We start from the raw sequence: 24,101 nt of genomic DNA, 5'->3' as shown, positions 1-24,101 counted from the left end.
GGAGGGGCAGCCTGTTTACCAGTGCTGTTTGAGTTTGAGTCTCAAGGGAACCTTTTGTAGGTTCTGGCCTGGGAAATGCAGGATACTCTGAGTGTGGGGGATGCTCTTAACTGCTTCTCAGTTTTGAGTCACCATTGGAAGTCTCTGGTCCACGGTGGAAATGCGATTGTTGTAGGCCTCATGCTAACCTCATGGACAGCTCAGGAGACTTAAGCAGAGCCTACCTTTATAGGTGACTAGGCCTGGCCCTGTTTTATAACTGGAGACCCCTGGAAGTGTTGATAGATGCTTGAGCCCATAGAGAGCTATTTGTGAAGCAGAGATTAGAATAGCAGGCGCCTGTCTCCTGGGTCTGATCTCGATGGACTAGACAAGGCTATTTTTAATATCAAGCAGGAGAGTTGCTGAAATATAGACAAAGTGCAGAACCTGGGCTGATTTTGTCTCAAGCACAAGACTTTGTGAAAGGAGCTTAAAAATCTATCCATGTACTGAACAGATACATTTAGCCTCAGTGAAAACAAGTGATAAGGGACGGGAGACTTTGTCCCAAAACTTTGGGATGAGAGGTCCCCACATGTTGTCACTAGCACGGAGGTGTACGGGAGACTTGATATAACCCTCTCTGAGGCTTTAGATGGTCAGGGCTGCCCACCTGGCATTGATAGAAGCACCTTTTATTGCCGCCATTAAAAGTGTGGCATCTGCCAAATGAAAAGAAAGGAAGCAGAGTGAATATGTTGATATGGTGGCTTAAGTAGAGAGAATAGTGTAAACTGACACACTGTTCAAGAGTCTTAAAGTGATTTTTTTTAAAAAATGGAAAACAGAACCCCAAACCCCTATCTGGTATAGCAGGGAGTCCTTGGAAAGGATGAGAATGGGGTTCATGGTTGCTTTGGTTGAAGGGCTTGCTTGGTTCTTCTGCTTTTGCCGGGGAAACTGGGAGTGGCAAGGGGGTGTTGGGGGAGAGGTCACTGTGTTTTCCTGAGAGGGTGGTGAGGGTCATCACCGCGAAGTACCTCCTCATGCACACCGCGGTCAGTTCCTTCAAAGCCTGGCTCTGATGGTTGGGTCTCATCTGAAAGACACAATTTGAGGAAACCTAGAGGGCGGCTCCTAAGATGAGGAAACACCTGGATGGCAGGTCTCTGATAAGGAAACAATCCTGAGATACCACTGCAGCTGCTTTGCATGCATGACCTATGGCCAATCAGATGACCATCTGCTTTAATCATCATAACCAAATAGTAATAATAAAAAGATCAAGGAATCACTTATCACTTAATTAATTTACTTACTGACTGGTGGGTTGGCAGAGAAACAAGTCTGGGCAATGCAGAGTAACAAGCTACTTAGAAAATACGCAGAGATGCCGGGCGCAGTGGCTCACGCCCGTAATCCCAGCACTTTGGGAGGCTGAGGCGGGTGGATCACGAGGTCAGGAGTTCGAGATCAGCCTGACCAACATAGTGAAACCCTGTCTCTACTAAAAATACAAAAAAAAAAAAAATTAGCTGGGTGTAGTGGTGCACGCCTGTAATCCCAGCTACTCAGGAGGCTGAGGCAGGAGAATCACTTGAACCTGGGAGGTGGAGGTTGCAGTGAGCTGAGATTGTGCCACTGCACTGCAGCATGGGCGACAGAGTGAGACTCCGTCTCAAAAAGAAAAAGAAAAAAGAAAAAACGCAGAGAATGGCAACCCAGGGAAGAGGAACTCACGTGAGCTCACCTCTGTGCTCTCGAGTGCATATAAATTCATCTAAGTTTCAAGACAATTCAGTGAGGTTGGTGTGATTATTATTCTCATTCTGAAGATGAAAAAACCAAGGCTTGGGTAGGTTAACTAACTTGAGCAAGATCGCGAGGTTGGAGGTGGTGAGCACTGTGTTTTGAACGCTATCAGATTATCCTCGATCTATACAGCAGCCTGTAGTCAGAAAAGCATTTTCAGATCTGAAATTTCACTTGATTCTCAAATCCACTTATGGCAGGAGGTGATTCCCATTTACAGCCACAGAAGCTGAAGGTCATGGAGTTTAAGTGACATGTTCCAATCACAAGACTCTATGTGGCAAAGCTATGACTGCTCTGGGGCTTTTCACACGATGGCCTGTTTCCTGATCTCAAATTCCATTCTCAAATATCTGGGAACTTTTTTTGATTTGTTTGTTTGTTGAGATAGGGTCTCACTCTGTTGCCCAGGCTGCCGTCCACTGGCACAATCACAGCTCACTGTAGCCTCTCAACCTCCCAGGCTTCAGCAATCTCCAGCCTCAGCCTCCACAGGCTAGCTAGGACCACAGATACGCCTTCTAAAATTTTTGGTATAGACCGGGTCTTGCTACATTACCCAGGCTGGTCTTGACCTCATCCAGGAAGACTTTGATGTCTGCCGTTCACTCATACATATATTTATTCAGCCATTCAACTAATATTTGCCAAGCACCTGTCATGAACAAGGCATTAAGGAGAATGGAAAACACGCTAGATTTTTAAGAAGTTCCTGTGAATAAAAAGAATCTTATAATCTCACCGTCTGTGTCTGCCCTCACAACTATCAGTGGGAATCAATGTGCTAACTGATGTGTTTCATTTCATAAGCTGACACACTTACAAGTGAGGAACTAAAATGTTAAGAACTATTGAATCACAAACATTCTCTGAACACCTTACACCTTAAAATGGAGGTAGTAATTCAGTAAGGTTTGGATGGACTCACAGTGACACCTCAGTGGGACACTTCCAATTCCTGGAGACAGGAGAGAGAGTTTTGGCCAAGGCTCCCTTGGGCTGTCCACATTTGCTCAGACGCTCAGCCTAGCTAGCATTCCTGTCTCCCCCCACCGTCCCTGCAGAATCTATTGTGAAGGGGCCGCTCCCATGGTCAAGCTTCCTCCCCATATCAGATTTTATGGCCCGGCTACTTCCTGGACAGGGCCAAACACTTAACAGATGCCTAGACTTGTATGGGTCAATGTCAGTGCGTATGCTGGTCATATTTCCTACACACCCATCTGTACAGAATCACACATTAAACATGATTTCTCACACAGAACTTCCATGGGGAAAACCTCACCCCCAAAGAGACAGAAGTTGCCAGAATATGTACAGGGAGGCAAAAAACACTTAAAGACAAGTGAGCATGGTCATTTGCCCTGGAAGAGCATGCAGTGTTGGGAGAGCTGATGAACAAAATTTCCATCCCTCTCCATTCATCATTCATCAGTACGTCCTGCAGGTCAAGGTGTAGGGGGAAGGGGAAGAGGGCAGAGAGAGGAGAAAAGGGAAACTAAGAAGTTTTTTTTTTTTTTTAGAGATGGGGTCTCACTATATTGCCCAGGCTGGCCTCAAATTCCTGAGCTCAAGTGATCCTCCCACTTCAGCCTCCCAAATAGCTGGGACTACAAGTGTGAGCTACCACACCCAGAGAGCTATGGAGTTTCCATTATAAGGAAAAATGAAGATGACAAAGGAATGGTGGGGACAGGCTTTTGAAGGGAATAGATCAACTCAGGCTGAAGTGCAGTGGCACAATCACACTTCAAATGAGTACGTTTTTAATGAGTTATATCTCAATAAAGATATTTTTAAAAATAGATACCCCAAACCTCACACATTTAAAAAATACAGGATATGGCATACAAAGAATAGACAGGACATACTTAAACGAAAAAAAAAATTACTTATTATTCATTTGAAATGAAAAGTTAACCAGATGTCCTACTGGCACTCCTACCTTCCCAACCCTCAACACCCAAATCTCTTTGAATTTGTTTTTATTTTCTGTCCATATGAAGTACCTCTTGGGGCAAAGAGCTTCAAGGTTGATTATCCTCTTTGTGAAGCAGTGTCATGCTTTGTCTTCACTTCTCTTAAGTGTCCCCTTCCCACATATTTCAGAAAACGATGTATTTCTGCTGGGTTGTTTTCTCCTTAATGCTATGGAGGTCCATGCTCAGCATTGGGCTTCCCAAACAGAAATATGCTCGACACATCAGACAATTTTTTCTTGGCCAACTCATCCCTCCATCCCTTCTTTATGGTTGCCTTTTTTCAGGTCTCTTGTTAGGAACTCATGAGTGAATAATATCCAACAGACCACCAATCCAGATGTGATGGTCCAAGGGGATTCAATATCGGTGGGGGAAAACTCACTGAGGGTTTTCCAGGTCCTGTCCTGATAACGCTCACATTAGTCAAGAACCAAGTGTTTAGGAAGCACGTTCACAATGGATAAAAGCCACACCACAGCATAAATCCATTTGCTATATGGAGTCTAAATCTTGCCTTTTTCTGTTTCATGTGATGTGATGTAAGTGTGTGTGTGTGTGTGTGTGTGTGTACGTGTTGTGGTTTTTGTTTTTTGCCTGTTTGTTTTTGTTAGCCTGATAAAAATCCAGTAAAACAATTGAGAGGATGGTGGAGGGAGGGCAGGTAATGTGGTTTGGCTCTGTGTCCCCACCCAAATCTCATCTTGATATAATTCCCACATGTCGTGGGAAGGGACCCAGTGGGAGATAATTTGAATCATGGGGGCGGTTTCCCCCATACTGTCCTCTTGGTGGTGAATAAGTCTCATGAGATCTGATGGTTTTATCAGAGGTTTCCCCCTTTGCATCTTCCTCATTTTTCTCTTGCCACTGCCATATAAGAAGTGCCTTTTGCCTCCCACCATGATTCCGAGGCCACCCCAGCTATGTGGAAGTGTAAGTCCAATGGAGCCTCTTTTTGTTCCGAGTTTCGGGTGTGTCTTTATCAGCTGCATGAAAATGGACTAATACAGCAGGTGAGAAGGATCACAGTGTGGTCTTCTGGATGCTTTCAGTGCAAGAGAATACACAATGAAGATGGTGGTTGTGTTAGGAGGGCGGAATTATGACTTTTATTCTCTCTTTCCTGTTTTCCAAACTTTATATAATATAGTTCTCTAAAGATAAAGAATTTGAAAGAGTGCTTAAATTTTCATTAAAAAAATACAAGGCCTCACAATTAAAACTGACTACAAAAAGAAAATATTGCATTGTAAAACAATAAAAGCATGTAAATGCTTTATAAATTTTATAGGCTATTTTCTGAGTAACTTTCCCATGGTTCCCTGGTTCTGTGCTACATGGTAGCATTGCTGGAACTGGGAGTCAGGTATGTCAGACTTGAAACCCAGGCCCTTCCCATTATATCACAGCAGACATGTACCAGTTGGATCTCGTGAAAGTGTTATCTGTTCAAGAGTCACATGGATTTCAGCACTTTATTACTAAATTGTTTATGCTTGGATATCTAGCATTGCCTATCTACACAATAATTATTTTCATAATATTGATTCTTGTGCTCAAAATCCCTGCAGTCTATGAATGAATCAGCAAAGAACAGTCAATTACATAATAATAGCTACTGTTTCCTGGATGCCATGGGCCAGGTACCAGAATTAAATTTGAACTTCGTTTACCTAATTTAATCCTTGCAACAATTCTGAGGAAGATTTCAGCCCCATTTTATAGATGAGGAAATGGAGATTCAGCAATATTAAGATCACACAGTTAGTAAGTTTACAGGCTGAGATTCAGAAAATCCTAATGAGGTACAACTCGTTTTATCATATGCTAATCTTTAAAAAATTCAACCATCCCCGTTGAGAGTAGTAACCTTCCTTCTCTAAGCAGGGGGTAAACAGTTCTCTCTTTTTTGTGTGTGTTTGTTTTGAGACAGGATCATGGTCACAAGCTCTGTGCCCAGGCTGGAGTGCAGTGGCACCATCACGGCCCACTGCAATCTCTGCCCCCTGGGCTCAAGTGTTCCTCTCACCTCAGCCTCCTGAGTAGCTGGGACCACAGGTACACGCCACCTGTGCCTGGCTATTTTTTGTATTTTGTTTTGTTTTGTTTTTTTTAGAGACAGGGTTTCACCATGTTGTCCAGCTTGGTCTTGAACTCTTGGCCTCAAGCGATCTACCTGCCTCAGCCTCCCAAAGTGCTGGGATTACAGGCATGAGCCACTGTGCCCGGCCTCTCACCTTTATTTCTAAGAAACTTAAAAGGAGAAAATAAGGCCCGGCCAGGTGGCTCAAGCCTGTAATCCCAGCACTTTGGGAGGCCGAGGTGGGCGGATCTCCTGAGGTCGGGAGTTCAAGGCCAGCCTGACCAACATGGAGAAACCCCGTCTCTACTGAAAATACGAAATTAGGCAGGCGTGGTGGCCCATGCCTGTAATCCTAGCTACTTGGGAGGCTGAGGCAGGAGAATTGCTTGAACCCAGGAGGCGGAGGTTGCAGTGACCCGAGATCATGCCATTGCACTCCAGCCTGGGCAACAAGAGTGAAACTCTGTCTCAAAAAAAACCAAAAAAACAAAAAAAAAAAAACAAAAAAACAGAAAAGAAAAGAAAATGAGAGGGAATACTTGAACCATCCTTAGAGTTGACCTAACCCTTTAGATGGCTACAATTAAACTGGGAAGCAAATTTCTGAAGGAGCCACAACTTTCAAATCTTCCTCATGCACCTGTTAAACCACCCTTCTCTCAGTGTCCTTGAGGGTTTGTATTGTGAAGGCTGAGAAGGAAATCTGCTTCTTTATTTCTTCCCCTGCCTTGGGAGGATCATTTTCCATATTAAACAGAGCATCATACATTCCTGAGAATGCCTCTCCCACAGACTTGTTTTGACAACCAAGAGGGAGGATGGGAGGAGGCTTGTAGAATGGGCTGCACAATAACCCAAGAAGATCAAGGAAAGCCCTTTCCAAAACAAAGGTTGATCGTGTATAGCTGCCTCTCAATCTGGGCTTCTCAGAGAGTGCATTAATCAAAGGGGAAACACCTGGGTCTCTAATGCCCTTCTTGCTTGTCGGAGGCGTGTTCCAAGGCTTTCATCACACTCATGGTGACCTTCTAAGTCCGTGCTTCTGGTCAAAGGTTTGTGTATGTGTTTCATTGAATAGGTTGAGCATTTATCAACAATTATTGGTATTTCATAACCATTCCCCTGGGTGTTGTAATTAGAACTCTTTTGCATTCTCAAGTTTTGATATATGATTTTTAAAAACAGAGGACTTTGGTCTTAAAATCATGCAATTCTCTCCTTTGTGGGTTTGCACAGGAACGTAAGAAGAAATTGGAGAGAAGGGTTTCTTCTGGGACTTTTACTCACAATGCCTTCTTTCCAGAAGGCTCCATTTAGCATCATTTTGGCAATTGGTTTTAGCATAAGTTACAGATTCTCCTTCAAAGAATTAAAAACTGTTTACATCTTTGGGGTAGGCATTACTCCCTGTTTTGTAAGCAAGGATAAATTATTGCCTAAAATCTTAGTGGTTTTGCCTGCCTACCAGAAGTATTGCTTTTATCATTATGTAGCAAGAATATCTGCACAGATCTATTTGGCAAAGATTTTATTCAAAGTCCTAGGTACTGATTAACACTGCCTGGCCCACTGAACAATGGGTGTAACCTGGGCTTGATAAACCAAATAAGACCTTTGTCTTGTTTTGCTGGCTGCTCAAAAGCACCTCTACCATAAAATCATTGCGCCTCCAGGGAGAGACCTGGTTTATTTTCTTCGCCCCTGATACATAGCTGAATACAAGTGGGGGTATTGATAGGAAAGGCCTCAAGGATGTGCGTGTGCTTGGGAGGGTTGTATGTGTGTCTATACATGTGTGTGCACCTGCTCACAAGTAGACTACTACCCACTGGGGTCTGGGCTGTGGGGAGTGGGACGATGAAGCAGCTAGTTCACCAGCATAGCAGGTAAGGCTTGAACATGAATCGTACATGTACGAGTATCCGTGCACTTGTCCTCACTGCTCTGGTTGGGCCACTTTGCCCGGGTGTATAAAACCAGGACTAAGGAAGCTCTAGCAGTTTTCTGAACATAGTACTGTACTATACTTATGGGTGCCTAGAAAATACTTAAGAGTTTGCAACTGGATTAGCAAGAACCCACCCATCTCCTGGGAAAACTGCTTTGGCTCATTCCAGATTGGGGTCAACAGTGTCACTTTTATTTCCTAAAAATACCCAAGCTAGTTAAAGACTTAAAAAAAAAACACCTCTCATCTGTTAGTGTATGGCTTGCATCCCTCATCCGCTGAACTTGCAAAGGTGTCACAGAAGCATCATCTGTACCTTCGGGTAATCCCCGAGAATGGGTAGGCTGCTCCAATCCCTGCTGTGGATCTGGTTTTCAAGACGAGGGAAAGAAGCATTAGGAAGACCACACACCAGTGACTTGATGCCTGTCCTTGGCCAGGTTTTAGAATGGATCATTATATATTTGGAGGAAGTGGGAATGCTTGGTCTGGGGACAAAAGACTCAGAGGGGATGAGGCTTACAGCCTTAAAATACTCAAAGAGCTCTCACAGAGGAGAGGAAATAGACTTATTCAAATTGTGCCTGAAGGGTGAAGTTTCCAGAAGGACTATTTTGGTTCAACATAAGAATGACTGTCTAACAACCACCCGAAAACTTCCTTAGAGGTGCTGAGAAAGGGCCCGGGCTTAGGACTGTTCAAGCAGAGGACAGCAGGGATGTTGTAATAAGAATTCCAGCAGTGGGCTCGAGGTTCAACTGATGACCTCCAAGGTTCCTTCCAGCTCTAAGATTGGATGATTCTATGTCTGTAATTTTCCATTTCCCTATTAAGAAGAAATTTTCCACATTGAAAATTGTTTTAGTATTTGATAAAAGCTGTGGGATGATTTTTGCTTTTGTTGACTTTAACAGGGGGCTTACTACTTTGCCCCAATGGCTTAACAAGACATAAACACATCAGTGATATTTATTGGGCAGGGGAGAGAGGTGTTTATTGTTGGGTGGGAAAGTCCTGCTTGCTTACAGGGGACTGGCATGGGGGTGTTGGGAACTCCAAATTTTGCCTCACATTGTTTCCGAAATTCCTCTGCCCAAAGGACCTGGGCATTTTACCCTGGTTCTGCCTAGTGGGTGCAGCAGAGGTGTCTGGAGCCTGACCGACATTTCACCAATCACCTTGGTAGTTCTTGTAGCATCCTCCCAATCCTCTACAATTCCGTGTCCACCGCACAGAGCCCTGTATAATGTGATTGCCCTAAGGAACCTTCTGAAATGCTTACCTCACACATGATCTCTCCCAACTTGAGGACAGAGTACACTTTCTTTGAAGGTAACTGACCCTCTTCCAAATGCTCCTTCCATTAAGCTATCATAAAGAATATAAACTTTCTATTAAAAAAACAAAGAGAAAGTGTGTGTGGTGGCTCACGCCTGTAATCCCAGCACTTTGGGAGGCCAAGATGGGTGGATCACTTGAGGCCAGAAGTTCGAGACCAGCCTGGCCAACATGGTGAAACCTTGTCTCTACAAAAAATACAAAAATTAGCCAGGCTTAGTGGCACACACCTGTAGTCCCAGCTACTCAGGAGGCTGAGGCAGGAGAATCTCTTGAACCTGGGAGGCAGAGGTTGCAGTGAGCCGAGATCTGCACTCCAGCCTTGGTTAGAGAGAGAGACTCTGTCTCAGAAAACAAGCAAACAAAAAGAGAAACATGAATTTAAACATCCCTTATATACTAGACTATAACTTCACCTGACTTTAACTTTTAAATGAAAAGTTATTATGTTTAGTATAGTCAATTCTTTGCCTTGAAGATTGACTGGTAATTTTTTTTTTTTAAATTACTTTACTAATACTCCATCTCTTTCTTTATGGGGTTCAGGATATGCTGCAAGGAGAGTTCTAGGAGTTGAAAGTAAAATACTGTTAATTCAAAAATGAATAAATATGCTCATAGCAATGGATTTCTTATTAGTGTTCGATTAGTAGAGTGTGATCAAGGATCTGGGATAAAAGACCTCACCCTTGATGGGGTCCCCTGGAGCACCTCAATCCTTAGCTCTTCTGGTAACCACCAGGGAGAGTTGAGTATTATTTGTCAGATCCTTTCAGCTAAGTTTCAGACTGAAGGCAATGAACAAAGGTCCTCAACATGATCCGTTGCTAGAGAAACACAAATTAAAACCATAGTGTGATACCATTATACACCAAAACTAAAACTTACTTTAAAAACTTTAAAAACTTAGGCTGAGCATGGTAGCTCATATCTGTAATCCCAGCATTTTGGGAGGCCGAGGTGGGAGGATCATTTGAGGATAGGAGTTTGAGACTAGCCTGGGCAAGATAGTGAAACCCCATTTCTAAAAAATTTAAAAAATTAGCCAGGCATGGTGGTGCACGCCTGTAATCCCAGCTACTTGGGAGACTGAGATGGTAGGATCACTTGAGCCCAGGGAGGTTGAGGCTATAGTGAGCCATGTTCGTGCCACTGTACTCCAGCCTGGATGACAGAATGAGATCGTGTCTCAATTAAAAAGCAAAAACAAAAAGACTGATTTATTCAAGTGCCAAAGAAGATATAGAACAATGTGAAATGCTCATACACTACTGATGGGCATGTAAATTGGTACAACCACTCTGGAAAACTGTTTGGTAACCTCTACTAAAGTTAAAGCTACTCTGTGATCCAGCAATTCCATTCCTAGGTACAGACCTAAGAGAAATGAGTTCATATTTCTTCCAAAAGAAAGGTACAAGAGTGTTTTTGCAATTTTATTCATAATAACCCCAAGTTGGAACCAACACAAATGTCCACTCATAAAAGAATGAATAAATAGATTGCAGTATACTCATATAATGAAATACTACATAGGAATAAAAAGAACAAGCACCTGAAACCACTGATACCATGACATTTTTTGAGTGAATAAAAGCTAGACATAAGAGTATCTATTTTATGTTGTAGGCAACGTTGCTGCAGAACAGTGGTTACTTTGGGTAGGAAGATACTGACTCAGAGGCAGGAGGAGGGAAATGTTCTATATTTAAATCTGTGTATATGTATCTTAGGTGTACACATTTGCAGAAACTAAGCTGCTAATGTAAGATTAGTGCCCTTCAAAACCACAAAGTGATACCATTTCACACCCACTAGGGTGGCTAAAACAAAAGAGACAAGATGATAATAAGAGCTGATGAGAATGTAGAGAAATTGGAGCCCTCGTATATGGCTGTGGGACTGAAAAGCGGTGTTTCCAAAAACATTTTGGTACTTCCTTAAAAGTTAAGCATTAAGATGCCATATAGCTGGCAATTCCATTCCTAGGTACATACCCAAGATAATTGAAAACATGACCACACGAAAATCTGTACACGAATGTTCATAGAAGCTTTATTCATAATAGCCAAAAAGTGGTAGCAACCCAAGTGTTCATCAACTGACAAATGAATACACAAAATGTGCTGTGTCCATATAGTGGAATATTATTTGGCAATGAACCTTGAACATGTTATGCTAAGTGAAAGAAGCCCGTCACAAAAGGCCATATGGTAAATGATTCCATTTGTATGAGATGCTCAGAATAGTGACAGAAAGTAGATTAATGGTTGCCAGGGGCTGGAGAGGATGAAATGGAGAGTGAGAGTTTTCTTTTTTTTTTTGGTGGGAGGTATTGAAAATGTTCTTAAATTAAGTAGTGATGAGATTTCTCTGTGAATATAGTATTATAAAAACTGCTGAATTGTATACTTTTAAAGGGTGAATTTTATGTTATGTGAATACTTCAATAAAGCTGTTATTAAAAGAAGATTATTAGACCTTACTGTATGTATTTACACCTCATTAAGAAGGCAGAGAATGAACAGTAAATTGTCAGAATTTAGAATCCGAAAAATTTCAGAATTCTTCAATGGAAAATGACAAAACAGGGAAAGGGCATGGGTTGGGAAGAGAGTGGATATCAGTTTGAACAGCTTCTCAAAATGCCAGGTACTTTTTGTCCATTATTTCACTTAATTGTCAAAGGACTCCTATAACATGTATATTCCCAATGGGCTCCTTCCACAATTCACAAAGGTCGCCAAAGCCAGGACTCGGGGTCTGAAGGTGTCTCTGCTCCATTATCTTGTGCTGCCCCTCAGATGCACTCCCAGTGGGGTTAGGGTTGGCCTTGAGTTGACCTTGTCCGGCATACTCACTTGATGGAAGAGGATCCTGAGACCCAGACACATAATGTGACTTATGTAACATCCCACAGCCACCCCGTGGCAGAGCTGGATTAAACCCTGATGCCCCAGTGTAGGATTCTTTGGTTAATAGCTGATAAGGTAAAAAGCACTATACCAAGCACCTTATTACATAGATCTGCTTGGTCACAAAGCAGTCTGGAAGGGTTCAGTGTAGTGAGGACGTGTCCACCTGGGGCACAGAAACCCTTTTGGGTTTCTCAGAGCAGCTCTTGTGCCGGCCACCAGGGCACTTGCAGCTGCCTTTTATGTGGCAGCTGAGTTGTGCATCAGCACGTGTGTGGATAGGTTAACTGGTAGGCACACACTGTGGAATACCCATGGCTCTTAGAAGCAGGGAATTACATGCACATACTATCACATGGTGATACCTTGGAACTGGAAAAAAGAGCAGGAAACCAAATGTTATTTACAGCATACCATTTATGAATTAAAAATACAATCCTCCTACAAAATAATACCATGTATCTCACAAGAATATATCCTTATCAAAGGATCCCTTGAAACACATGAATATAGCAACTACTGGAGTGAGGGGAATGCAGTGAGTGTGACGATGCCATGAATCAAATAGGATGATTAACCCAATTCTTTACCCCTGAGGCCCAGAAAAAAATGAATAAAAAATAGCAGCATCAGATATTTTATGCAGACAGGAATTTGTTTTCTCTCTTTTATTTGATTTTATTATTTATTTATTTATTTATTTATTTATTTATTTATTTTTTTGAGACGTAGTCTCGCTCTGTCGCCCAGGCTGGAGTGCAGTGGCGCAATCTCGGCTCACTGCAAGCTCCACCTCCCGGGTTCACGCCATTCTCCTGCCTCAGCCTCTCCGAGTAGCTGGGACTACAGGCGCCCGCCACCAAGCCTGGCTAATTTTTTCGTATTTTTAGTAGAGACGGGGTTTCACCGTGGTCTCGATGTCCTGACCTCGTGATCCACCCTCCTCGGCCTCCCAAAGTGCTGGGATTACAAGCGTGAGCCACCGCGCCCGGCCTCTTTTTTTATTTTTGAGATGGAGTCTCGCTCGGTGGCCCAGGCTGGAGTGCAGTGATGCAATCTCGGCTCACTGCACCCTCTGCCTCCCAGGTTCAAGTAATTCTCCTGTCTAGCCTCCCGAGTAGCTGGGACTACAGGTGCGCACCACCACGCCCGGCTAATTTTTCTATTTTTAGTAGAGACAGGGTTTCACCACAATGGTCAGGCTGATTTTGCTGGCCTCAGGTGATCCACCCGCCTCGGCCTCCCAAAGTGTTGGGATTACAGGCGTGAGCCACCAGGCCCGGCCCTGTTTTCTTTATTTTACTGACAGAGGCCTGTGTGCACCTGAAAGTGTATACATCAAAATCTATATATACAACTTGTTTGGAAGTAAGCAGACAGAACTGCAAAGACAGGAAGGTCTCCAGCTGTGTACTGTTCAAGTATCTCCTGTCAATGCAGCTAGCTTTCCAAGAATGGCCTGTGGTGCCTCTTTACTACTTGCTATTCTGTCCTTGACATTCATTATACATGGGTCTTGGACCTCAGGCCTCCAGAGCTGTGAGAAAATATGTTTCTGAGGTAGATAATAAGTTTCTGAAAAAGATACATTGTTTAAGCCACCCCATCTGTGGGATTTTTGTTACGGTAGCCCTAGTACACAAATACAGCAGGTATTGGCAGAGCTGGGATTTCGGCTCACAGGTGCAACAACCAGGCTTCAGTCCGGGGTTCCCTGTTTAGTGACGTCATCTTCTAGCAAGTGAAGCTGTGGTCACTTTCCTGTTAGACACTCTCATCTTTGGGGGGTTGAAAGAGCCGAGTAAGGGCCGGGCATGGGGGGGGTGACACTTGTAATTCCAGCACTTTGGGAGATCAAGGCAGGAGGATCACTTGAGGCCAGGAGTTCGAGACCAGCCTGGGAAACATAGCAAGACACCTGTCTGTATTTTATTAAAAAATAAACACAAAAAAGAGCCGAGCAAGGTGGATCTCTGGAAAGAATAAGAGGAATTCCACGAACTCGCTCAATCCCATTGCTTTACTCTGGGCAGCAGCTGGGGAAGCCATGAGATGTCAGCCAATTGACAGGGTACCCGGCATTTATCAGGCCCTAGGTGAGGGGAGCTATCACGCCTTGGGATATACATTCAGCTGGAAGCTCCTCTCAACTGCCAATAATTCCTTTACGAGTGCCATAGGCCTGAGTAAATATGTACTTCTCCCTGAGGGCTCTCCTAGGGACTGCTCCTTAAACAAGGCCCATTGTGGTGTTTGAAAGCACAGTTCCTTCTGATATTAGACCAGAGATGATTGTTCCCATATCAAAGAACTCATGAAGGTCAACAAAGCTCAGGAATGGAGGAGTTGAACCTGGGTTCATCCGTGGTGCTGGGGGAGCCTTGCCCATACTGTTCATGCTAGGAAAATGTCCCAGGCAGAGACTGGAGGACAAAGGCTATTTCCTATACTCTTGAATTTTAGCAGTGTTGAGGCAAAGAAATCCTCTTGTTCTTTGTTTTTGTGTGTTTTTTTTTTTTGGTTTGTTTGTTTTTGTTTTTTGTTTTTTAGATGGAGGCTCGCTCTGTCGCAAGGCTGGAGTGCAGTGGCGTGATCTCAGCTCACTGCAAACTCTGCCTCCTGGGGTCAAGAGATTCTCCTGCCTCAGCCTCCCAAGTAGCTGGGATTACAGCCATGCACCACCATGCCTGGCTAATTTTTGTATTTTTAGTAAAGACAAGGTTTCACCGTGTTGGCCAGGCTGGTCTTGAACTCCTGACCTCAAGTGATCCACTTGCCTTGGCCTCCCAAAGTGCTGGGATTACAGGCATGATCCACTGTGCCCGGTCTTTTCTTGTTCTTTCTGTAATTCATGTTGTCCACATTCCTGCTTGTCAGCTCTCGCTGGTCTTCTAGGAACAGAGGGGTTTTGCAGGGAGAGGGGAATAGACATTGTGTGTCTCTGTGTTTATATTTGTTGGGAGACCTTGTAACAGGGATTGTGTGTGCATGTGTGTGATGAGGGTGAGGTAGTGGAGGTAAAAATAGGCAGAAAGGAAGGGAGAAGGGACGGTCCAGATTCTCTTGGCTCTCCTGAAGGGTTTGAGAACCTATTGAAACTTGGGCTTTTTCTCAGCCAGCACTGACCATTTAAAGGCCTGGTTTGAGGGGGCCTTTCTGTCACTAACAGGCCATACCCTTCCGGCACTATTACCCTGTTGGTCCAGCAAAAACCCTTGTTGAAGACAGTGTCTCAGCTTATCTTGGTTTAAGGTATTTGCCTCCTTCCCCTACCCACATTCATGGGACTGTGACTGGAATCCAGTGAAACAGGCATGAGTTCAAAGTCTTTGTCTACCGCTTACATTGCATGAGACCCCGGTGATCACTTAATTCTTGAGTCTCAGTTTACCCAACCAGAAATTGGGAGAATAGTTTTGATTCCATAAGACTGCTAAGAGGAATGAATAAAATAGAAAATGTTTTTGGCATATGGTGGGTATTCAAAAATATTAGTTTTCTTCCTCCCACCCAAATATTAGCTAGGCAGTTTATGTCATTCATTCAACAAATGCTTATTGGGTGTCAACTAAATGCTGGCAGATGGTGCCCCCTGCAGTTGTGCAACATGGTTGCCCAGATGTCCCCGCCCTTATGAAATGTACAGTATAGTGTGTAAAAAGCAAAGTGGAATCAGATGTTAGGGAAGTGGTGGCATCATATTTTCTTAGCCTTGTTCTCTGAAGTCTCCTCATTTGGCAGTGAGGCTAGATAGGAACATGATGCTCAAGGGGAATTCTCTGAACTGAACTTTGAGAACAAGACGATAGTGACTCACAACAGGTTAGTTTCCATCAGCAGCAAAGGAAGGGCTGGGGAAGAGCTCAGGGAATCAAACAGCTGTCACGACAACCCTCATCATCTTCTATTTATATGGGACTCTTCCCCCCTTGCAAGCTAAATGCTAAGTGGACATTACTCAGTGAATTCTCTCAGCCTCCTCATGGGGCAGGGAGGAGGTGAAGATTCTTAGAGATGAGGAAACAGGCAAGGCAAAAAGATAACTGCCTTTCTTGAAGTCATACAGCTAGCACAAGCAGTGGACGGAGAATTGGGTTGCCCATCTTGGAGCCCACTGGCTCATACTCTGATCATGGGACAAGAAGGTCAGGATGCTGTGTGTGACTGTGGGAAGCAGGGTTAGGAAAGCTTTACGGCTTGTTCTGATGCTTGCCAAATACAAGTTCCTTTATTTTTAAGTTATTATTATTTTTTAAATATATTTTTGAGGTAAGGTCTTGCTCTCTTGCCCAGCTGAAAGTGCAATGATGAAATCATAGCTCACTGCAGACTCAAACTCCTGGGCTCAAGTGAGCCTCCCTCCTCAGCTCCCTGGGTAGCTAGGATTACAGGTGTGCACAACCACACCTAGATAATTTTTTTATTTTTGTAGAGATAGGGTCTTACTGTGTTGCCCAGGCTGGTCTTGAACTCCTGGCCTCAAGTGATCCTCCTGCCTTGACCTCCCAAGGGACAGGGATTACAGGCGTGAGCCACTGCACTGGGCTCCAAATATGAGTTTTAACTCTACACTCTGTTCTGCTTTGGTGGCCCAATGCATTACATTTAGGGACATTCCAGTGTTGGTCCCCTCCCTGATTCTCTGACACTATCCATAGGATGTTAACATGATAGAATCTTAGACCTAATCCAACCCAACCTCCTTATGTTACAAATGAGGAAACTGAGGCCCAGAGAGATGAAATGACTCACTCAAGGTCACACAGATCTAGGTCTAGAACTCAATTCCCTCAGCCATCACTCAAGATTCTTTCTCTTCCACTGGAAGTTTCCCAGTAATGGCCCTGCTTTCCAGCCCTGACTCACTCAGTTCTTATCTGTGGCAGCTCCCAACATCCTAGGTCAGAGATCCAAGCCTCCAGTTCTCCCGTCAGTGCCCCTTGTTGGTGGCCAGCTTTCTGGACCACCTCTTTGGGATTTTTCTTGGAGCACCATCTTCCTCCAGGGCTGTCCTGAACAGTAGACACAGCGTGGGTGCTTGGAATTGGCAGGATTCTTTTTTTTTTTTTTTTTCTTTTGAGACAGAGTTTCACTCTTGTTGCCCAGGCTGGAGTGCAATGGAGCGATTCCAGCTCACTACAACCTCCGCCTCCCAGGTTCAAGCAATTCTCCTGCCTCAGCCTCCTGAGTAGCTAGGATTATAGGCATGAGCCACCATGCCCGGCTAATTTTGTATTATTAGTAGAGATGGGGTTTCTCCATGTTGGTCAGGCTGGTCTTGAACTCCCAGCCTCAGGTGATCCACCGACCTCGGCCTCCCAAAGTGCTGGGATTACAGGCATGAGCCACTGCGCCCGGCCGGAATTGGCAGGATTCTTGAGATTGAAGGATGGGAGCCGCAGCTCCTCCCATCCTTGCACTTATCTGCAACATCAGCGTCCTGAATCGCCTCTCCGGCTGGAGTGCTGAAAGCATTTAGCAAATGGGGGAATATTTTCTAATGACAGTGACTTCTCCGCTGTAGATAACATCTGTGTCAGCAAAGTCTTTTACCTACCAAGCTTGCCATTTTCTTTGACCACACTGTTATACTGCTTCAGAAGTCTCTACTGGTTTAGTCAAGTGAGGTCTTGGATGAACCTCAGCCTCTGGCCTCTGTCCATTGACCATCCTACCTCCGTATCCCCCCTCTCGAGCCTTGTGGACTGGCTAGCCAGCTTTTGCTCTGCTTCTCCCGACACAATTCCCACACCTGAAGCCCTCTGGTGTGAATATATGAGGGTTGGCCTTAGGTGGGAATTGTCTCATTTTATGGTTTTTAAAAATGTTGAGTTGGTGCTTTTCAACCTTGTTTGTCTCTTTTGGTCCTGGGAGCAGGGAGTCTTAAACTTTGTAGATCTCGCTGGCTTATTTACTCAGCTCATTCACACCAGCCTCAGACACAGCTGCTGACTCTTTCTTCCCCATTTCTTCGGGAGTACGCATAGCCTGATCACCACCATTGCTTAGGAGCTTGCTGTGTAGACAGCACAACTCTGGCACACAGAATGACAGGAAAGGAGAGAGGAAGGACCGTGAGGCAGCACAGTGAGAGGTTGCCAATTCTGTGGCTGAAATGTGTCCTCTATGGTCAGAAGGGGCTGCTGGCTGTCCCAGCTCCAGGATCCCAGAAGCCCCAAAGAAGGGCTACCCATACAGGGAAGGCGGAGCTGGCTGGCTGGTGTGAATGAGCTGGTGTCCGGGGTCGGGGCGCAGGCAGGTGAGCAGATCAGCATACCCTTCTCGGCCATGAGAAACCCGTGGTGGAGGCCTGGGGGCGCTTCCTGCACTACCTACCCGCTTGGGGTTGTCTAAAGCCTCTCTCTCCTGATGCTCCAAGCACTTTACATTTATCTCACTCATCTGCACGCTCAGAGAAGTGGGGAAGAGACAGGTATTATTATCACCACTTTACAGATAGAGAAACTGGAGCACAGAGCAGGTGCAGTGTGCGGGCGGGGCGGGGTTGAGAACACAGTCTGACTTCAGCCTGAAGGACACACAAATGGCAAACCTCATATCTATTACATTAAAAAATTAACTGTAAAAAAATCAGATGGTCATCACGTTTGAGATATAGGTTCCTCTGAAGGAGAGAAAGGGGGATAGGTGCCTGGCATCAGAATTGCCTGGGGTCTTCTGTTGTAGTGATCATGCTTTGGGTGTTTTCAAGTTGGGTGGTGAGTACATGGCTGTGATATTTTTCTTACTTCTTTTCTGTATGTCCTAAATGTTGCACAGTAAATTAAAGTCATTCAGCTAATACAAAAAGCATGAGATTATTATTCAAAATGAAATCATTTCAACTTTTATTCCTGAGATCCAAGGGTAGAAAGCATTGCTTAACGCAACCAAAGGGGTGGTGTATCTCCAGTGAGAATGGGAGGGGAACCATCTGGCAGAAAAACAATCACGGAATTCCTTATCATGAAGTCAAAAATTAAATTGAGCATTTTGCAAGTATTTACTGAATGTCTACGCTGTGCCAAACACTGGTTTAGGCCCTGAAAAACATAATATGGTTCATCTGCTCAGGGCCCCTCCGTTCTAGTGAGAAACAAAGGTAAAAATATGTCAGTAGTCAGCAAATATCACTGTAGAACTGGGCTGAAGGCAAGAGGAAGAGGTTTAAGTAGAGATAATAGGTCAGGAGAGAAGGCCCCTTGGAGGAGGGGCTCCCCCAGTGAACCCATCTCTCAGTTCCAAAGGACTCCTTCTCTGTCATCTCCCACCATACAGATTTGAGGAGCAGCACAGTTCACTTAGGAGGAATGGGGTGAGGGTGGGGACAGAGCTAGTGACATGGGCCTAACACCCCGGCCAGTCTGGGTGCTGGTTCCACCCTGGGTGTGCCCAGGGCCTGTGTGTTATACCTTAATGAGGGGTTGGGCCAATGGTGATGTGTTTCTTCCTTTTTTAATGAGGTGCTGTTTTGCATAGATAAATAGTATGATTGTGATGTGGGAACCAAATGGCAGATCATTTTGCAAAAAGCACTGGGCAGAGGTGAGATTATGAAACCAGTTCTGCTTCAGGCATGCTGCCTGAGCGTGGGAACCAGGAGGTGTCTGAGTCTGGGCCTCAATCTGGGCCGACTGGATCGAGGCCGCCCTCTCTAGCTCATCTCTCAGCAGCTGGGCTGGGACAGGAAGACGCTTCTCCACTTTTTACCTGCGATTCAGTATCCCAGGCAGGGCAAGCAGATAGGGGAAGGCAGGTGGCCTCCCACCTGCTGTCCCCATGTGAACATATGGTCTGAGGTTGATGGGACCAGTGATCTGGTCTGAGGCCCGGGACCAAAGCTCTTAACATGTATTGAACTGATTTCTTACTGCTGGAGAATAACAGCTGAAGGTTTAGGTGCCGTAGGAAGTTGGTCTTGGGCAGTCCCATCTGAGGCTCAAAGAGGTTTTGTGCATGTTGAAAAGCAGGAAACAGGGAAAGGGAAAACCTCTTTGGTTCTGGGTTTACAACGGACTTCCTCGCTGGGGTAGCTGGATCTCCGAAGAGGAGGTAGAGGTCTGAAGGGAGAGGCTGCTTGCACAGCCAGGCGGGAGAACCCAAGCAGGGTGGAACGAGATGGAGAAGACAGTTGAGGAAGAAGAACCAGGGCTTGAATTTCTAGACGGAGGATGTTCCTGTAATGCCCCACTCAAGTGGGACTTTGGAATGGCTGGAATGGTCATCCAGCAAATAAACGTACTGCACATTGTTTGTGCTTTAATGTACCCATATGTCTGCCTTTCGTCAGGTTCAAAACACCAGATCCAGGAGATAAGTAAAGCCAAGACTAGCGCTGCCCAGATTGGAGACACAGGTGCCTACATCCCCAGTGGTGGCTGCGGTGAAGGCAGAAGTGAGAACGCCCCCTACAGAATACATCAGGGAGAGGCAGCCTGGGGTATCAGTATGAGCCTAGGCAAAGGCCATCCATTCATTCACTCTATGGACAACCATTTGTGGAGCATCTACTGAGGTGTCAATAAGACAAAGATCCTGTCTTCGAGGAAGCGAGATCAGAATAACTTCCTCACATTACGCATCTGGAGAGCAACCAATTTTTTCTTCCCGGTTTTCCGTGGTTCCTCGGCACACTGTCACAACTGCAGCCCTAGGTAGGAGGTGAGACTTGGCTAATGGTCTTACTTACATCCAGACCTCCACTTCCCTCTTCTACTGGTGGAGCAGCTGGGGATGGGCAGGATGGGAACTGGGAGAGTTGGCTCTACTCTTCTCAAGGTCTTGGGACTCAATGGGACACCTCTGGATAGTTCCCAGACATGTTAGGTGGTGTGGCAAGGAGTGTTAATGATTTAATGATGCAATTCAATTATGCCAGGCTGTTAATGAGCTAACTGCAGTATCTTTATGATGCATCAAATACTGGAACACATTAAGTACCTGTAGTGTCTCAGGCCTTCCCTATATGCTACATTAAAATCATGATTCTATAAGAAGCTCATAACCCTTGCTTGTCTAACTTCTTCAATGACCTGACCTTAAATTGATCTGTAAAACCAACTGCGACCTTTATCCTAGAGCTTCAAGAAAGTGGCTTAATAGGGGATTACAATATTCAAGTTTCATGTCATCCCAGGAATGGTCTTTGGTCTTTATTCTACTGTGTTCTCACTGTAGGGAACCACTGTAGATTCCTACCACACTACTAATTCCAGTTCTAGAAATGAATTCTATGAAAATTATTCAACAGAAGCAAAAAACTACATGTTTGAAGATGTTCACTGTGCTTAAAAATTGGAAATGATACAGCACGTAGAAGATATAAAATATTAGAGGACTAATTGAGCAAGTTATAGGAAATCTGTGTGTGGTACATTATTTAACCCTTAGAAATGATAATGACAATGCCTTTGCCGCATAGTGGAAGATGTTTCTTATATCACAGTAAACAGAAAAGATAGAATATAAATCAGTATGTGCCTTTGGCAATCAGTTGGCATACATGTTGAAGGCTGTTTGCAAAAGATAATTATGTTAGGATAATGAGGTATAGGTGCCAAGCACGGTGGCTCACACCTATAATCTAGCACATTGGGAAGTCAAGGCAAGAGGATCACTTGAGGCCAGAAGCTTGAGACTGGCCTGGGCCATATAGCAAGATTTATCTCTACAAAAAATAGGTGGGATTGGTGGTGTGTGCTTGCAGTCGTAGCTACTCAGGAGGCCGAGGTGGGAGGATCACTTGAGTCCAGGAGTTTGAGGCTGCAGTGAGCTATACTTGTGATACAGAGCCTGGGTGATACAGAGAGGTCCTGTCTCAAACAAACAAAAAGAATGGTGGGATGTAGGTAATTTTATTATCTTACAATATTAGTGTTAAGGCTGGATGTAATTTTCAAGCATACTAAGAGAAGGGAAACAATCCTACCTTAGAATATTATAGCAACATCTCATGATTAACCATTTTCTTCATTACGCTCAACTTGTTCTCAAAGTGAGGTGTGGGACCTGGCGGTGTCTGAGTGACCTTGGAATTGCACTCAACACACTGATTCCTGGGCTCCGCCCCACCTAGAACCAGAATCCTTTGGGGCATCATCCAAGAATTGGCAGTTCAGCCAAGATTTGCAGTGATTCTAATGCACGTTCATGTTTGAGAACCACTGTTCTAGAAGTTCTCAGAATCAATTTGTAAACAGATGACAACAAGAGGCAGAAATTGATTTTCCCTCATGAGAAGCAGCCAATTCTCTGAAAGTCAACTTACTTAGGAGTCATTTCACCAGTTCTTTGAATTTGCCAATATGCCAAAACCTCGTTTTGAAACAATGACTTTTTGAAACATATTCAATGACTGAGTTCTCCATGAACATCTGATTGTGTTCTGCCTGAATGTGTTAGTAACTATGCATTAGAAATGTGTTCTTATTTGATTAAATATATTTTCATGAATATATTTCTTACAAATATATTCATAAGAAAAAAATATTTTCATTAAAATGACACATTAAAAATATATTCAAAAAGAACATATTTATAAGGAAACCAAACCATTCTAGGCCTCTGAGCTTTTGACAAATTGAATATTCTTTAAATTGCTGTTAAGAAACAGATATTTATGGAGAATATTCAAAGAATTCTTATGATATTTGTGAATTTCATGAACTCAAAGAATTGCCATTTAGCAAATTGGTCCTTTGGTGATTGAACTTTCACTGAATTGACCAAGAGTCTCCTTGAAAAGCCCAAGGCACCCCAGCCATGCCGAGGTTCAGGAGCTGCTTGGTGGCCTCAGAGGCCGAGGATTGGTTGGTAGGATGCAGGAGGATCTGGGCATGGGATCTCTCTCCACTGAATCCCCGAGGCTCACCCACAGAGTCCTGAGGAGGCCAGTGGTAGCTTTTACTCTGTCCACATCCAGCTGGGTCTGAAACCGGCCACCCATTTCATCAAGGAGAGCAGCTCTCATCAATCTTTTAGAGATGTGAACTTGAAAAGGGAGGACAATGATTTGTAGTTTAATTGGAGAAGTAGGGATAGACCACACTCTTGAGGAAGACCCTGTATGTCTTGCTTTGCCTCACCTAGAGATGGGAGTTCCCCACAGAGAACCTTCACCAGGGGACCCTCCTCTGTGACTCTGCCATAACTCTGTTGCTTATGGAGATTCACACATGACCACTATTTTGGTGAGCAGCTAGCTAAAGAGATCAGAAAAGGAGATTGTGCCAGCAGCCACTGGCAGTCTTATGAAATCACTGACAATGTCAGGTGCCATTTATTGAGTGCTTTCCATGTAAGAGTCATGTATTCACCGATTTCCATGTACTATCTCATTTAATTATCACAACAATCTGTCAGGTAGGTCCTGCTATGATTGCCGGTTTATAGATGGGGAAATTGAGACCTAGAGATGTAAATCTCTTGCTTGAGGCCTCAGGACCACATGTGGTTGACTTGGGATTTGAAACCAAGCATCCTGGCTCCAGAACTCCTTCCTCCTTTGGTTAGCAAGAAACACTCGAGGTTTTATTGCCTGAAACCCATCTGCTGCTAGCGCGTCTCGAGGATGAATGTTTAAGGAGAACATGAAGTACTAAAGGAAGATATTCTCTTAGATGGCCTGTTAGCGGTTTGCTGCAGATAATTCAACTAGACCAAAGGGATTTAAGTAGGCTCTGGGTCTTGGGGCCAAGAGCAGATGAAAGCCAAATAGTCTTTGCTAAATAAAAAAAAATAATAATCAGCGATACAGGTCCTGAGAACTCCTCTGAGTGTCAGAGCCTGAGGGAGATGGAAAGCTTCATGCTTATGCTTTCTTTGTAAGGTTGCCAGAGAGTATATAGGATCCCCAGTTAAATTCGAGTTTCAGATAAACAATTCTTAACATAAGTAGGTTCCAAATATTACATGCCATATACTAACACTATTTTTTTGGTTGTTGTTTATTTGAAATTCAAGTTTAACTGGAAGTCTGGTGTTTCTATTTGCTAAATCTGGCAACCTAATTTCTTTGGGAAGATAGCTTATAACCCAGGCAG

At 44.2% G+C, this 24,101-nt stretch overlaps 1 protein-coding gene across 1 annotated transcript in view; it reads right to left on the bottom strand.

Moving 5' to 3' along the window:
* Positions 1 to 671: 671 nt before the first annotated feature.
* The window catches only part of RAD51B (RAD51 paralog B), a 915,086-nt gene continuing 891,656 nt past the window's right edge, over positions 672 to 24,101 (bottom strand). Inside the window, exon 12 of the mRNA XM_003263604.2 lies at positions 672 to 1,081. Within this exon, the coding sequence (XP_003263652.2) occupies positions 975 to 1,081 (107 nt within the window). The 3' untranslated portion in view covers positions 672 to 974. The remainder of the gene's footprint in view (positions 1,082 to 24,101) is intronic.

The sequence above is a fragment of the Nomascus leucogenys genome, chromosome 1a (assembly GCF_006542625.1).
Source record: "Nomascus leucogenys isolate Asia chromosome 1a, Asia_NLE_v1, whole genome shotgun sequence".
In the NCBI taxonomy this organism is placed as follows: domain Eukaryota; kingdom Metazoa; phylum Chordata; class Mammalia; order Primates; family Hylobatidae; genus Nomascus; species Nomascus leucogenys.
The sequence above is the reverse complement of the archived record's forward strand: the minus strand, read 5'-3'. Positions and strand labels throughout refer to the sequence as shown.